The sequence below is a fragment of the Pelobates fuscus genome, chromosome 12 (genome assembly GCF_036172605.1).
Source record: "Pelobates fuscus isolate aPelFus1 chromosome 12, aPelFus1.pri, whole genome shotgun sequence".
Taxonomy (NCBI): domain Eukaryota; kingdom Metazoa; phylum Chordata; class Amphibia; order Anura; family Pelobatidae; genus Pelobates; species Pelobates fuscus.
The window spans coordinates 119,381,370-119,398,986 of record NC_086328.1 but is presented as its reverse complement, the minus strand read 5'-3'; the positions used below and the strand labels follow the sequence as shown (position 1 = coordinate 119,398,986).

Below are 17,617 nucleotides of genomic sequence, written 5' to 3'. Positions count from 1 at the left end.
AAACAACCAGTCTCCAGGAGCTGCACTGCCTCCACTCCTCCATAATGCACAGAGGTAATTATGTGTGATTGTCTACCTGTGTGTGTGTGTGGCTGCCTGCCTGTGTGTGTGACTATCTGCCTGTGTGCGTGACTGTCTGCCTGTGTGTTTGACTGTCTGCCTGTGTGTGTGACTATCTGCCTGTGTGCGTGACTGTCTGCCTGTGTGTGTTACTGTCTGCCTGTATGTGTGTGTGTGTGACTGTCTGCCTGTGTGTGTGTGACTGCCTGTGTGTAACTGTCTGCCTGTGTGTCTGGCTGACTGCCCATGTGTGTGTGTGACTGCCTGTCTGTGTGTGTGGATGTCTTCCTGTGTGTGTATGGCTGTCTGCCTCTGTGTGTGTGTGGCTGCCTGTGTGTATGTGTGTGGCTGTCTGTGTGTGACTGCCTGCCTGTGTGTGTGTGTGTGTGTGTGTGTGGCTGCCTGCCTGTTTGTATGTGTCTGACTGTCTGCCTGTGTGTGTGGCTGACTGTCTGCAATGTGTGCAACTTTTGGCCCCTCCCCTCATGTGCCCTTATATAACCCCACTCCTTTGCCATCTTTAGCCCCTTCTGCTCCATCTAGCTCCTCTCCTGCCCCCTTATGTAGCCCTTCTCCCCTCCTGTGCCCTTATGTAGCCCCCCTTCCCTCCGGTGCCCTCTTTAACCCCCTCCCCTTCTGTGCCCTCTTTATCTTCCTCCCCACCTGTGCCCTCTTTTACCCCTGCCCTTACTGTGCCCTTATGTAGCCCCCTTCCCTCCTGTACCCTCTTTAGCCCCTCCCCTCCTGTGCTCTTTTTTGGCCCCTCCCCTTCCTGTGCCCTCTTAGCCCCCTCCCCTCTTGTGCTCTTTTGTAGCCCCCGTTCCCTCCTGTGCTGTATTAAGCCCCCTCCCCTACTGTGCCCTCTTTAGCCCCTCCCCTTATGTGCCCTTATGTAGACCCCTCCCCTCCTGTGCCCTCTTTTGCCCCTGCCCTTCCTGTGCCCTCTTCAGCCCCCTCCTGTGCCCTTATGTAGCCCCCTTCCCTCCTGTGCCCTTATGTAGCCCCCTTCCCTCCTGTGCCCTCTTTAGCCCCTTCCCTCCTGTGCCCTTCTTTTGCCCCCTCCTGTGCCCTCTTTAGCCCCTCCCCTCCTGTGCTCTTCTTTAGCCCCCTCCCCTCCTGTGCCCTTATGTAGCCCCCTTCCCTCCTGTGCCCTATTTAGCCCCCTCCCCTCCTGTGCCCTCTTTAGCCCCCTCCCCTCCTGTGCCCTTATGTAGCCCCCTCCCCTCCTGTGCCCTCTTTAGCCCCTCCCTTCCTGTGCCTTTATGTAGCCCCCTTCCCTCCTCTGCCCTCTTTAGCCCCTCCCCTCCTGTGCCCTTCTTTTGCCACCTCCCCTCCTGTGCCCTCTTTAGCCCCTCCCCCCCTGTGCTCTTCTTTTGCCCCCTCCCCTCCTGTGCCCTTATGTAGCCCCCTTCACTCCTGTGCCCTATTTAGCCCCCTCCCCTTCTGTGCCCTCTTTAGCCCCCTCCCCTTCTGTGCCCTTATGTAGCCCACTCCCCTCCTGTGCCCTCTTTAGCCCCTCCCCTCCTGTGCCCTTCTTTTGCCCCCTCCCCTCCTGTGCCCTCTTTAGCCCCTCCCCTCCTGTGCTCTTCTTTTGCCCCCTTCCCTCCTGTGCCCTTATGTAGCCCCCTTCCCTCCTGTGCTCTATTTAGCCCCCTCCCCTTCTGTGCCCTCTTTAGCCCCCCTCCCCTCCTGTGCCCCTATGTAGCCCCCTCCCCTCCTGTGCCCTCTTCAGCCCCTCCCTTCCTGTGCACTTATGTAGTGCCCCCTCCCCTGTGTGTGCTCATCTTCCAGCCCAACCAGCCTTCCAGGAGCTCTGAGGGCCTTCAGGCAGGAGGTGGAGCTTAAAATGAAGGGTGGGGCTTAGCGAGAGGGACGGAGCCTAACGCCGCGATGCGCCTCTACAGAGTGCCTGGGCGCTGTGCACCCGGTGCACCCGCCCAGGATCAGCTATGACTGCACCAATCAAATGCTCTCTAGGAGCAGCATTTGGCTGAGAACAGAGTCTGGCTTGATTTTCACAGTCGAATCATCTCTATTGGCTGCTAGGAAGACAATCACTAGAGTTGTCTTAACCTTGCAATAAGAATATTGTCATATCTCCTAAAAATCACTGTTTTACATTGCAGGGTTAAAACTACATTGAGATGAAGTGGTCTGGATGCCTTTAAGAGCCACTGCTTTAACCCCTTAAGGTCACATGACATGTGTGACATGTCATGATTCCCTTTTATTCCAGAAGTTTGGTCCTTAAGGGGTTAAGCAGAGCTGGTTGCCTGAGCATGATGGAGGTTGTAATCCACAAGCACTAGCATGACCAAGGCCCCAGTTTAGCGGACAATTCCGTTCAACTCCCAATGGCTGAGAATGATGGGAGTTGTACTTGAAAGCAGTGTGCAGATGATTGCCTGTTTCTGCCTTCCATTTTCATCATATTCAGCCAGGCTGGCTGAGTGCAATAGCAGTAGTAATCCTCAGCACCTGACATGCCATATGCTGCCCATCCCTCCTGGCAGAACAAAACTATTCAAACAATGTTGTTTTTGCTCTGCACTGGCACTAAAAGGGTTAAGCTTGTTTGTCCTGACACATGGGTGCTTGTTGATTGCACGGTCGACCCACAAAAACAGAAATCGTTGCGTGTTTTGAAGAATAACACAGCTGTGAATGTTATGCACTGTCTCTTGTCAGCCGCTGACATAAACTCTTGTGGGTAAACTACCCATGCACCAAAACAAAGCACCCCAGGTGCACCCACAGTGGCTGAGGTGGGCTGGGTTCATTTCGTGGCTAAGGGGGTCATCCTGTCTCCTCTCTCCCATTGGCTGCTGCAAATGTTGAATCTCATCAGTGCTGCCCAGCTTTGGCATTATAAATAGGGGCATAACCTCCCTTCCTAGATAGAGAAAGCTATTGCTGATAAACCAAGGCTGGGAATTAACGTGTGTGAGCACTGCGAGACTGCAGCAGGTAATATATATATATAGTATATAGTAACAACCCCTGGATGTTGGGCTAAGGTAACATCCGCAGGACGTACTTGGAAACCAGAGTAATCTGAATGTACCTTTCCTGGTTAAATACTTTGTTATTATTATTAATATATACTAATTATTAATCACCCCTGATCACCATTGTTTTATTTATCGCCGAATTACATAGAACTGAAAACTCTAATTCTCCAATTTAGCTGTAGTCACAGCTCGGCTATATGAGCCTACATTTTGAATTTCAGTTTATAATACATTCCAATTCTGTGTTTAGTGAATAACAATCTGTATAATATTGGGAAAATACTTCCTCCCATCTTCTTTTTGTTTATTCTGATACGTATTAGGTATTATTAATAAAAAAAAAAACAAAAAAACAAAAAAAACAGAGTTGTAACAAAGAATTAAAGTTACGTGTGTGGTCATTAATTGAGAACCTTAGCAAGCCTGCATTTTGTTGGTGTGATCAGAAAATACATTCTTGTTTCCCCTTTATCACTCTCTCTGCCCTGCAATTAAGGACTATAATTGTTGGTGATAAATAATAGATTTACACAAAATTATTAAATATTATGATGATGGTTTTTACTGTAATGCTTTAGTTACAATTACTAAATGCAATATTTGTGTAATATGCAAAATTATTTTATTGTATTGCTTTGTGTTTATTATGTAACAGTTGCTGTTATAATTAACCTCCTCTATACCAGAAATACATAGTTCTGTAATAGCCATAAAAAGCTTTAACCTATTTGTGCGTGATGCACGGCCATTGCATTTGTTGTAATCATTGTAAGTATTGTTCCTTTAGAATATTGCGATAATTGGAATTGATACCCTATTGATTTATCGCTTCACAAATATAATGATTAATCTGTACAATGGAATTAACAGAGACATATATTTGGGGCATTTACCATTATTACATTGAAAGCTTATAGAGAAGATAGTTCACAAAGTTCTATTGAGTCAGTATTATCCATCAAAGCTCTATTAGGGAGATTTATCAAAGTGTTCTGTTCTACAAAGTGATGGAAAAATGTAAAAGGGAAGGAGTCACCAATGGAATGTACCTGTTGCGTTTGCTGGTTTCCATAGTGATTGTCCCACTTGTAGTACTTTGCACAACTTTTTAGAACGGAAACAGATTCTTTGAAGGAAACAGATAGCCAGAGAATCATGGGAGTTGTAGTTCAGCCACATCTGGGGGGCCGCAGGTTGGACAGCCTTGAGCTAAAGTCTAAATTGATCTCTAATTTTAGTGGTAAAGTTTATAATATAAACGTAAACTAAAAATTGTGGTGTATTATTTGTATCCATACCTATCAGAGTTATATACTAAAGTGAGTAAATTCAAAGGGACTGTTTCTAATGTGACTACTTTGGTCTTAAATTTGAAATTCATTTGAATTCACTTTGAATTACTGACAAATCTTACGTTAGTAAGTAACCTTTTTAGCCTTTTTTTGTATTTTAATTTCATGTGTTATATTTGTGGAAATATATTTTTTAATTTCCTTTGATTTCTTTTCTTCTTTTTTGTAGTGTGTGAGGACATGGAGGGCCCTTTGCTCAGTTTGCCCCTGCAGCATTCAATACCATTCCCGATGGATCGTCCATATGCAAAGTTTTCAGACTGGAAATTTAAGTTGTTTCGGGTAAAATCCTTAGAGAGAAGTTCATCAGAAGAAGATTCAAGTCAAGCATCATTTACCAGCTCTCAGGAAATGTCTCCTGATACGCAACTTAACTCAGAGGACCTGAATGTGGAGGCTGAACCACTGTCAATTGTTGATTACAAATGGAAAGAGGCAAGTGTGAATGAGAAGGAGGCAGAATCAAAAAGATTGGAAGAAGAAGCCCACGCAACTTTTTTGCAACAGCTCTGCCGCATCTGTGGAGTCTCCTTTAAAATGGATCAACAGAATAGAAGTTATCCTGTCCACGGTCCAGTGGACACTGAAACCCAGGAAGTTCTCAAACGGAGAGAAAAGAAAGCCACCTCCTGGCCAGATCTCATCTGCAAAGTGTTCAAAATTGAAGTACGAGCTGATCTAGACACAATTCATCCAACAAATTTTTGTCATAACTGCTGGATTATTATGAACCAGAAATTCAGTCATAATTCTAGTGAAGTTTATTTTCCTCGCAACAAAGTCGTTGAATGGGTGCCTCACTCTGAGACATGCAATGTCTGCAAGTCTGCCAAGACATGGGGAAAAAGGAAAGGAGGACCTCTTACAAATCACCAACATGTCAAAAAAATTAGGAAAGGAACGGAGTTTGTGAAAAAGAACAAAAACCCAAATGGATCTTCTCACTGGAAGAACAACAAAGCTCTCATTCAGATAAGAGCTAATTGCAAGAAAATACACCTTGACACCAACATTTTGGTGGTGGACTATCCTTCTGACTTCATTAAGTCAATTTCATGTCAACTGTGTGAACATATTCTCTCTGATCCTGTGCAAACTTCATGCAAACACTTGTTCTGTAGAATGTGTATTCTCAAATACATTAAGATAATGGGATGCTACTGTCCTTCTTGCAAATACACATGCTTCCCTACTGACCTTACAACCCCTGTGAAATCATATCTCAACATTCTAAATTCCTTAGTAATAAAATGCACAGTTGCCGGGTGTGAAGAAGAAATTCTCTTAGGAAAATATACTCATCACATCTCCAAACACAAAGATATCAAAGGAAAAGAGGCCTATGCTCATGTTAACAAGGGTGGTCGACCCAGACAGCACTTGCTCACGCTGACAAGGAGAGCACAGAAACATCGTCTACGGGAGCTGAAGATGCAAGTAAAAGCTTTCGCTGACAAAGAAGAAGGAGGTGATGTTAAATCTGTGTGTCTAACACTTTTTCTCTTGGCCTTGAGGGCCAAGAATGAGCACAGGCAAGCAGATGAGTTGGAAGCAATCATGGAAGGAAGAGGGGTAGGTCTCCACCCAGCTGTTTGTCTTGCAATCAGAGTTAATACCTTCCTCAGCTGCAGTCAGTACCACAAAATGTACAGGACTGTCAAAGCCACAACTGGTCGGCAGATCTTTCAACCGCTGCATTCACTGAGGACTGCGGAGAAGGCCTTACTCCCAGGCTATCATCCTTTTGAATGGAAGCCACCACTTAAAAATGTATCCACCAGTACAGATGTTGGGATAATCGATGGACTTTCTGGGCTTAATAGATCGGTGGATGAATACCCAGTGGAAGCAATTTCTAAAAGGTTTAGATATGATGCAGCTCTGGTGTCCACTTTAAAAGACATGGAGGAGGATATTTTGGAAGGTTTAAAATCAGAAGATCTGGATGACTATCTGTCAGGTCCTTTCACAGTGGTGATTAAAGAGTCATGTGATGGCATGGGTGATGTTAGTGAGAAACATGGGTGTGGACCAGCAGTACCTGAAAAGGCAGTTCGATTCTCATTCACAATCATGACAATCAGCGTTACCAGTGACAATGGTCCTATTCGAATTTTTGAGGAAGCTAAACCAAACTCTGAACTTTGCTGCAAACCACTTTGCTTAATGCTCGCTGATGAATCAGACCACGAGACTCTAACCGCTATCTTGAGTCCAATTGTAGCAGAAAGGGAAGCCATGAAAACCAGTGATCTACTGTTAGAGATAGGAGGAATCCTACGAAATTTTAAATTTGTATTCCGTGGCACTGGCTATGATGAAAAGTTGGTGAGAGAAGTGGAAGGATTGGAGGCGTCAGGCTCACATTTTATCTGTACATTATGTGATTCTACTCGCTTAGAAGCATCCCAGAATATTGTTTTCCATTCCATTACAAGAAGCCATACTGAGAACCTACAGCGTTATGAGACATGGAGAGCCAACCCGTACCATGAATCAGTTGATGAATTGAGAGACAGGGTGAAAGGTGTCTCTGCAAAACCCTTTATTGAAACCCTGCCATCCATAGATGCATTGCACTGCGACATTGGAAATGCAGCTGAGTTTTATAGAATATTTCAGCTGGAAATTGGAGAAGTCTACAAAAACCCCAATGCCACCAAAGAAGAAAAAAAGAGATGGCAAACGACTCTGGACAAACACCTTAGAAAGAAAATGAATCTTAAGCCCATCATGAGAATGAACGGGAACTTTGCCAGAAAACTTATGAGCAAAGAGACTGTAGATGCTGTTTGTGAGTTAGTCCGTGACGAGGAGAGAAAAGATGCACTCAGAGAGCTCATGGACTTATATCTTAAAATGAAACCAGTGTGGCGATCTTCATGTCCAGCCAAAGAATGCCCAGAACTTCTTTGTCAATACAGCTTCCACTCACAGTGCTTTGCAGAACTTCTATCTACCAAGTTTAAATACAGATATGAGGGCAAGATTACAAATTACTTTCACAAAACTCTAGCCCATGTTCCAGAGATCATTGAACGAGATGGCTCCATTGGTGCTTGGGCCAGTGAAGGCAATGAATCAGGGAACAAACTGTTTAGACGTTTCCGGAAGATGAATGCTAGGCAGTCCAAGTTTTATGAGATGGAAGATGTATTGAAACACCATTGGCTATATACATCTAAATACCTTCAAAAATTTATGAATGCTCATCAAGCACTGAAACACCAAGGTTTTACTTTAGATCTAGAACCAACTCCAGAGGTAGAAAAGAACATAGAATGTTCTATAGAATCTTTAGAATCAATGGAGCTATGAGCTAAACTGGTAGAAAATGTTTATCTGGTTTCTTTATCATTCCTGTTTTGGGTATGCTCTCTCAATGTGAGTCTAGTTACTCAGAGATGGCCAGTGTTAAATCAAAGGCACAACTCAGAGAGATAGCGGTGTGAATTCCACTTATCTTAAGTCAGAAGAGTTCTGGGTACCATGTTGGTATGTTTAAATGTTACCGTACATGAGAAGAGTTTAACAGAGATATACTATTATAGAATTTACAGTGGTTGAGAGAATTAAGGTGTAATAGTTGAGCGTCTAAAAAAAATAAATAAGGTGTTTTATGGTTTGACCAAAGTTACAAATTCTGTAATTTTGGCAATGAGAACTTTTACTTTTTTAAATAATTTAACCGAGTATTTTATTCAATCTACTTTAGAATGGAAAGGCTTACATTAAGGAGACTGTTACATTTAAAGAACAGTGTATAACAGCTTTGTTTTATTTTTATTGAGATTTTGATTAAACTAGATTTTTATCTTGAACAAATAATGATAGATTAAAGTGTGAGGATAGTACAAAAAGAGTCACAACCAACGTGAGTTGATTATGTTAAGTCTGCCTGATAACATTTTCTGTCTGCATTAAGAAATAATGGAGTAAATCTTTACTCGTAACAGAATGAATAACCACAAGTTGTTCTTGAGTTAGCATTCTGTTTCCTTAGAAGTGTGTTATAACCCCCTGCCCTCCTTTTTTTAAAAGTTTGCTATAATTCATACTATTTCTTTATATATATCTTTTGTTTATGTGTGCTTTTTAGACCCAGTATATTTTAGAAGAAAATAAATCATGCAAATCACTCCTCTATGTTTTATATCCATAAAATAACCCAAAACTTACCCCATTGAAATTATATTTCTAAATGAGTAATTTCAACACGTTTTGCTTAATTCACGAATGATCACTTTTGTACGAGTGAATTGAAGCCAGGTCTGATTCAGCAGGTCTCACTATCTTAAGTCTGTAGGAGTCAGAATTACGAAAGAATCCATGTGGGGCTAATTTGGAATTTGAATTTGGCAAGTTCCACTTGACATTAGCTGCAGGGCCCAAGCCAAGTTAGCTTCAACTGGTCCATAATCTGGCTGAAAAGAGAGTCTTGTTGGTGCCTGCACATTAGCCTCAAATGCTCCTAAAACATAGCCTGAGTTTGAACATGTAGACATTGCTCTATCTTAAATGGTTGGAACAGCAAACTTTTAGTTATCTGAAAAAGCATTCCTGCCTTTCTCATTGAATTCTGCTTATTAAAAATTAATTTTCAAGAAGAGTTTTCAAAATGGCAAACTCTGCACCAGTTTAGATAACAAACGTGAGAGACTTTATTAACAGTTTGAGCTTTTTCAGAAAATGCAAAAATGCACCGAGTAATTATTAATTACATTTGCTTAGGTGGGAGAATCCTTCATAAACTGATATTTTGAAATATTCTAAGATTAGCTAAGCCTCTTTTATTTGTAATATTTACAGCATTTAACTTTAGAAAAAAAAAAAGGTTTCTGAATTCACAGGGGGCATTTTTATTTTTACAAGTGAAGCATTAATACGTTTTTTGTTTTAAGGAAGTTCATAGTAACTCATAACATTTTACTAAATATTTTTTTTATGTTATAGAATTATAATGCATGTGCAAAATGAGGAACAATGTGTCTGTGTCATGTATTTGTTGCCAGCTGTAGCTACAGAAAATATGAAAAAAAGTTTTAGAAAATAAAATGTAATGATATAATTGATTGAAAATGGCACTCGAGCCCCATTTATGTGAAAATGTGCAATTCGTATCCTTTTAACTGTAGAAGTAGCTTCATGTCTATAAAAAGAACTGAGTTGGGGAATATATCTAATTTAGGTATTTTTTTGCCGAAAATTTTAGATTTACTTTAACTTCCCAACAATTCACACTTTAGTGAATAACTCTGTATGTACTTAAACATGTGTTGAATGAACGAGTATAGTTCCTGTTCTAGCTGCATCATTTATATGCAGTGGCTCTACTTTGTTCAGTTCAGTTGTATCTAGCTGACTGTGTTTATATTTTAGGTTATACATGACTGCATTTTATTTACCTCAAACGTTATGGAGTTGTGGGAATACCTCATTGTTACTGTTTGTACATTTAATACATTTTAGGAATGTTTTATGGACCGTTGGTTGTCTAACCCGCAATACCAGATTTCCCACAAAGCACTTGTCAAGCGTATTAAGGTTTTAGTGGCATGGTAGCAGGTGTAAGCACATGGTTCCTTGGCAAATCCACCTTCAATTTGCCGGAGGCCATTTTGTGAAATGAACCCACTCTGAATGTTTTCATGCCGTGGTCTGAAACTGAAGGGTTACCGTGCAGTTATCAATTAAAGAGTAGTAATGGGGACTGGTGTGGTAACCAACGTTATGGTGTGTAGATGTGAATTGATGTACTTGGTAGTAGTGTCTGGTAGTTAAACTAGTGATTGGTTACATTTCTTATTTTATACAAATAAAAAGTGCAATGGAGGAACGGAATAGTTACAAGTTATAGTAACTGTACAGACATTCTTTCGTTTTTCATTCAGTGTGACTTCATCTATACATTCTTTGTTTTTAAAACATTCAGTTTATTTATTGATGAACTAAAATGACTTGAACCTCAGAGGAATTGAGTACATTCATATCTAATCATGGTACAGCTCTCAATTATAAAGTGCCATATTTTACTGTATTCATTTGCGACAAGGGGCTTATTTATTTGCATTTAATAGTTATCTAAATTCCAAGTACCTCAAATCAGATCTTGGTTTTTTTTTTTTATCATTTCCTTGATTGTACTATCCTTAATACAAATAATAGTTGATGATTTTTGGGTAAGGAGACACATATACTGTGATGTGAATTCGTGATTGTGTCTATCTCCTTGTATTTTGGTTTGAAATCTAAATCTGTTTTTTTTTTTAAATTGATTTTTAAATTTTTAAACCAATTTTTGAAAATTGTTAATTATAATGATTTAAGTATTTTTTTTATTTATTTTTTTTACCTTTAATGACTGCTAAAATATATACTTAACTTACTCAATTGTTATGTTGTTAAGATTTGATATATTGTAATTTGCGGGTGTTCAATAAAGATTTGAGAATCAAGATTTCGTTTCTGCCATTTTTTGCGCGCATGCACAAAACACTGCGCTAAATATGGGAACTTAAAGGCAGTGGGGACTATTCACTAAATAGCTGCTGCTGAAAGTCTGTTTGCAACTTACCATAATGTGCTGTTTAGTGAGCAGACACCAACATTAAATACCGTAACTATTCACTGAGTTTATTTATACAATACAGTCACATGGTGGAAAGTGTTACTGAACTATAGATTCAACATCAGTTCAAGAGGGCATATTCAATAACCAATCATAGCTAAACTCGGGGAAAGGTAGGTACAAATACAGAAGGGGTAAGTCTCCTATTGTCCCTACGTGCATATAAATAAGTAAAACATCCCAACCTTCACCCCTACAATTTCACAAACCTCCACTGATATATTAATAGGACAAAGACAACAGATTGTAAAGGGAAAAAAAATGTCACTGATTACTTTAATAATAATTAATTAGAGGTATTTAATGTTTAAAAAAAAAATCCATAGCGAAAATCATAAATAATCATTAAATAACTTAAATAAGGTGGCAAATTGAGGCCTTAACTACATGCTTGAGACCACAAGGAGATGTGGCTCCAACCGAGACCCCATTGCTTCAAGTATTGTGTAGCATTCAAATTCTGCAGGTAGGAAATCAGGTCATTAATGTACAAGGAGTTCTGCAGTGTATGAATGCCGCCTACTACAGGCAGAACTCTGAAGAGTACTTCATGAATTTGTTATAAGTGTCCAGAAAAAAAAAATAATCAGGCAACCCATATCCTGGTTGGTCATCCAGTTATGCAAGAACTAGTTCTGGAGAGTCATCGGGTGAGAGGAAAGAAGACAGACACTAATTTGGATAAAAATGAAGGTGAGACAATCAGATGATGGGTGGCTTGGCATTATAGGAGTTGTAATCCCGGGAAACTGGAGTGCACGCCGTGCAGAATTCTGTAAAGCAGGCCAGGCAGCTGATCTCTAGCGGTTTCCTTCAGCTCCCATTCGTTAACTGCAAAGGGACAATTAAAAAAAATAAATGTCAAATGGTTGTTTTCTTATTTCCATAAAAAAATTAGCAACACATTATTTGCATTAAATGCTAATTTTACTGTGATATGTTCTTAGCTAAAACGTGAAGTGCCAGTGGGACCAGCTTGGACCTCCCAGTGTCTCCCTTGAAGGGAATATCTAGGAATAATCAGAAGTAGCAACCATCGGTACTCCAGATGTTATGGACTAATCTCCTCTGATGCTTTCTTAGCATTATGGCTGCAGGAGCATTATGGGAGATGTAGTCCACAATATCTGGAGTGCCAAAGCTTGCCTGGTAGTTTAACAAATGCATATTATTGTAATACACTTGAACTAATTAGCATAAAATAAATAAAAAATATGCATGTATACGTTTTTAAAAGTCCCTGAAAGTTCCATGTCTTCCCACCCCCTTAATGTAAACAAGAGCCAGGGACACCCTCTTTTGGAGATAGGAACTCCAGAACCATCATAGAAATCAATCAACTAGTCAACAGGGTCCAGCTAAGAAAGCAGGCTTATGATGCAGCACACGGCTGCCATCGGAAATTTTAGGGCCCCTGACACAGCTCAAGATCTGGGCCCCCGGGGCCAGCCCCGAGTCCGCCCACAAGGGTGCAGTGTGTGTGTGTATAGTGGATGTAGAATGTGTGTCATGGATGCAGTGTGTATAGTGGATGTAGAATGTGTGTCATGGATGCAGTGTGTATAGTGGATGCAGTATGTGTGTCATGGATGCTGTGTGTATAGTGGATGCAGTATGTGTGTCATGGATGCAGTGTGTATCGTTGATGCAGATTGCACGTTTTGTGTAATGTATGTAATGTTGGTATGCATGCATTAGATGCAGAGTGTGTGTGTGGTGAATGTAGGTGTGTATAGTGGATGTAGTGTGTATAGTGAATGTAGTGTGATTGTAGTGAGTGCAAAGTGTGTATAGTGCATGTAGTGTGGTTTTAGTGAATGCAAAATGTGTATCGTGAATGTAGTGTGTTTGCAGCTAGTGCTAAGTGTGTATAATGATTGTAGTGAGTGCAAAGTGTGTATAGTGCACGTAGTGTGATTGTAGTGAATGCAAAATGTGTATAGTGAATGTAGTGTGTTTGTAGTGAGTGCAATGTGTGTATAGTGAATGTAGTGCAGAGTGTGTTTTGTAAATGTAGTGTGTGTGTGTGTATAGTGCAGAATGTGTGCTTGTAAGGATGCAGTGTGTGTGTGTAAAATAGGGGGCAAGAGAGTATTTATTTATTTATTTGTGTATATTTCAATTTTATTCCCCCCTCCCTGGTTCTTACCTTGCCACGGAGGGGGGAGATCGCATTCCCTGGTGGTCCGGTGGCATGGTGGAGGGAGCCAGCCGCGGTACATGGCAGAGAGGGGGCCCAGCAGCACACATTGTCTTCATTTCCAGCTCCTCTCTGACTAACTCTCGCGAGACCAGCCTGCGTGCTGTGCGGAGCGTTGCCATAGTAAGCAGTGGCAACGCTTTGGCGGCTGCTGGGCGCAGGAAAGTTAGACAGAGAGCAGCTGGAAAGGAGGACAGAGTGTGCTGCTGGGCCCCCCTCTGCAATTTACAGGTAGCAGGGTGCCCTTTGTGCACATATATATAGCTAAAATCACTATATATATGTGCACATAAGGAATGTGGGGCTCAGACTGCCATAATAGTCCAGGCCCCCCAGGACCGCCGGGCCCATGACAACCGTTATGGGTGTCATGCCCTGCTGGCGGCCCTGATGCAGCATTCCGTAAAACATATTTTTTGTGTGCAAAAAAACTTAAAGGTTTAAGCATACAAAAAATATAGCATGTTAATCAGGACAAAACCTGTAAAATGCATTAAAGTTGAATTGGTGCTTGGAATGTTCCTTTAAATAATTAACTGATTTAATTCCAGGAGAATATGGATTCTACAGAACTGAGGGCAACAGTTAGCTTGCAGAAATTATGCGTTAAGGAAAAGGTGCGGAAGGTGGCAACGAGAGTAACAAGTGCACTACAGAAAACTCTCCAAATACCCACTTTATATTTTATCTCATCAATAGCGAAATCAAAAGCTTTGTCTATATTGAAAGGGAAAGCAATGCAGTCTGCAAACGATCTACTTAATTAATAGCCTTTTGGTCTCGCATTGAACAGCTGACGTCCTCACAAAGCTCCCCGACCCTCCCCGCGTCCTCACTTAGAGAATTAAGTAATTGCTTTAGAGATTTGAAACAACTGCTAAGGTTTGAGCAAAACAACAATGCTCAGAATATATTCCATTAACAAATCACATTTGTCTGCAGGAAACTCTCCCCTTAAATCAATTTTAGCACATTTCTCGTCTCATATATCTGCGATTCTTTTATTGTAATCAGGAACAGATTAATTACAGGACTTCTAACACAGTGGGGTTATCGAAAACTAGCTGTGTGAGTTCAGAGCAGCGCAGCTCTGGGCTAGACGCCATCATATTAAAAGGCAAAAAGATATTGGTACATTTACACCATTTATACCGAACAAGTTTATAAAAAGTGTATATAATTTACAGTTTGTTTTATTTCTTGCTTTGAGCTAGAGAGGGAATCACAGATGGTGAATATGTACTAACAGGTTTGCCATACCGTGTTTTATTGTGTGTGCGGCACTGTCGCGCCGTGTCAGTGGAACTAGTGCAAAGTGCAAGGCCCTTTCAAGACATATCATTCCATGCACAAGCTTTCCAGGAGCACTCCCCGCCATCATGCTGGGGTGAAGGTAGAAATTTTTGGTGAAGGTAGAAACTCAGTTGAGCAACCCTTATTTTTCCTTTCAAGTGCAGGCAGCTGGTGCACATTGGGATCAGTGAGATCCCAGCATGCACCCATCCGCTGACTTTCCCGGCACCCACCGCGGCTTCTTAAGTGATTGTGAGATTGCTTGAATGTTATTTTTTTTGTGTTGTGTTTATGGTGAGGTTGTACTTCATGTGTGGGAGTTAACTGTGCCTGTGGCACAGTGAGAGCGGTAAGTGTGACAATGTGAGAGGCGTGTGTATGACAGGGTTTGGGGGTGAGTGTGACAGGGTTTGGGGGCTAGGTGTGACAGGGTAAGGGTGGGTGAGCATGACAGAGTTATTGGTTGAGTGTAACAGAGTGTGTAGCAGGTTAAAGGGTAGTTTGAGTAGCGAACAAGAAACGTTCCATTCGCGAACAGCGAACGCGAACTTCCGCAAATGTTCGCGAACGGACAAACCGGGCGAACCGCCATAGACTTCAATAGGCAGGCAAATTTTAAAACCCACAGGGACTCTTTCTGGCCACAATAGTGATGGAAAAGTTGTTTCAAGGGGACTAACACCTGGACTGTGGCATGCCGGAGGGGGATCCATGGCAAAACTCCCATGGAAAATTACATAGTTGATGCAGAGTCTGGTTTTAATCCATAAAGGGCATAAATCACCTAACATTCCTAAATTGTTTGGAATAACGTGCTTTAAAACATCAGGTATGATGTTGTATCGATCAGGTAGTGTAAGGGTTACGCCCGCTTCACAGTGACAGACCAAACTCCCCGTTTAACGCACTGCAAACAACCCCAAACAGTCCAGGAGGCTACAGGACTCACCCACCGAATAGCATTGGCAACAATACCCGGCAATCTATGGCTCCTGAATAGCATTGGCAACAATACCCGGCAATCTATGGCTCCTGAATAGCATTGGCAACAATACCCGGCAATCTATGGCTCCTGAATAGCATTGGCAACAATACCCGGCAATCTATGGCTCCTGAATAGCAGTCGCAGAGATACATCACCCACGGACTGGTGATCCTTAAGGTGCAGCTAAAGCCACTTCGTCTATAGACAGTCATAACAGTTAACCTTTCCACATCATATACATGTCGCAATGCATAGTCTCTGAGAGCGGTTGATCACGATTCATACTAGGATGTCTTCCATGTTTTAGTGCAAACTAGTCTAACTACTAATATAGTTGAAACATGCTACTTTTATTCATGCCAGACAACCATGCAGGCCAGACTAACAAACATGCCAGGGCCAATCCTAGTTAACCACCTCAGATAGTAACATGGCTCCCTCTATATACAGAGTAAACATGGCTCCCTCTATATACAGAGTAAAATGGCTCCCTCTATATACAGTGTAACATGGCGCCCCTCTATATACAGTGTAACATGGCTCCCCTCTATATACAGAGTAACATGGCTCCCCTCTATATACAGTGTAAACATGGCTCCTCTCTATATACAGAGTAACATGGCTCCCTCTATATACAGAGTAACATGGCTCCCTCTATATACAGAATAACATGGCTCCTCTCTATATACAGAGTAACATGGCTCCCCTCTATATACCGTGTAAACATGGCTTCCTCTATATACAGAATAACATGGCTCCCTCTATATACAGAGTAACATGGCTCCCCTCTATATACAGTGTAACATGGCTCCCCTCTATATACAGCGTAACATGGCTCCCCTCTATATACTGTGTAAATATGGCTCCCTCTATATACAGAGTAACATGGCTCCCCTCTATATACAGTGTAAACATGGCTCCTCTCTATATATAGAGTAACATGGCTCCCCTCTATATACCGTGTAAACATGGCTCCCTCTATATACAGAGTAACATGGCTCCCCTCTATATACAGTGTAAACATGGCTCCTCTCTATATACAGAGTAACATGGCTCCCCTCTATATACCGTGTAAACATGGCTCCCTCTATATACAGTGTAAACATGGCTCCTCTCTATATACAGAGTAACATGGCTCCCCTCTATATACCGTGTAAACATGGCTCCCTCTATATACAGTGTAACATGGCTCCCCTCTATATACAGTGTAACATGGCTCCCCTCTATATACCGTGTAAACATGGTTCCCTCTATATACAGAGTAACATGGCTCCCCTCTATATACAGTGTAACATGGCTCCCCTCTATATACCATGTAAACATGGCTCCCTCTATATACCGTGTAAACATGGCTCCCTCTATATATAGAGTAACATGGCTCCTGAGCTGCAGGTGGAGGCCCTATAAAAGAATAATGGGGGGGGACCTACTGTCCTCCCCCCCGGCCCCCACCCCTGCGCGGTGGGTGGGGGCCCTAAAAAATAATAAGGGGGGGGGACCTACTGTCCCCCCCGGCCCCCACCCCTGAGTGGCGGGTGGGGGCCCTATAAAAGAAAAATGGTGGGGGGACCTACTGTCCTCGCCCCCGGCCCCCACCCCTGTGTGGTGGGTGGGGGCCCTAAGTTACAATAAGGGGGGGACCTACTGTCCTCCCCCCTGCCCCCACCACTGCGCGGTGGGTGGGGGCCCTAAAAAACAATAAGGGGGGGACCTACTGTCCCCCCCGGCCCCCACCCCTGAGCGGCGGGTGGGGGCCCTAAATGAAAATCCCCCCCCCCATCAAAGGTGACTAGGGGTCCCCAAGCCCCTAGTCACCCACCCCCGCACCCAAATAAAAAAGCCCCTACCTACCCGCCTCACCTTAAAAAATAGTGAGGGGGGAATAAAATTACTACCCTGTAAAGTAAAATTCAACTATTCAACGTCTTCTTTTTTTCTAAAATCTTCATTTTTCAGCCCCAAAAAAGGCCAAATAAAAAGCCATCATACCCGTCGAACTTAAAAATAAAATAAAAAACCCAAGCGCAAAAAAAATTAATCCATCTTCACCCATGGAGGGCTCCGCGCAGACTAGGGTATTAACATATT

The 17,617-nt window shown here is 42.2% G+C and overlaps 2 protein-coding genes across 2 annotated transcripts in view; both read left to right on the top strand.

Moving 5' to 3' along the window:
• Positions 1–17,617, top strand: part of IFTAP (intraflagellar transport associated protein) — a 526,063-nt gene that overhangs the window by 433,753 nt on the left and 74,693 nt on the right. The window lies entirely within an intron of this gene.
• RAG1 (recombination activating 1) lies at positions 2,976–8,202 on the top strand. The gene is made up of 2 exons (XM_063438491.1): positions 2,976–3,027; positions 4,593–8,202. The coding sequence occupies exon 2, from the start codon at positions 4,604–4,606 to the stop codon at positions 7,739–7,741; it is 3,138 nt and encodes a 1,045-aa protein (XP_063294561.1). The 5' UTR covers positions 2,976–3,027; positions 4,593–4,603; the 3' UTR covers positions 7,742–8,202.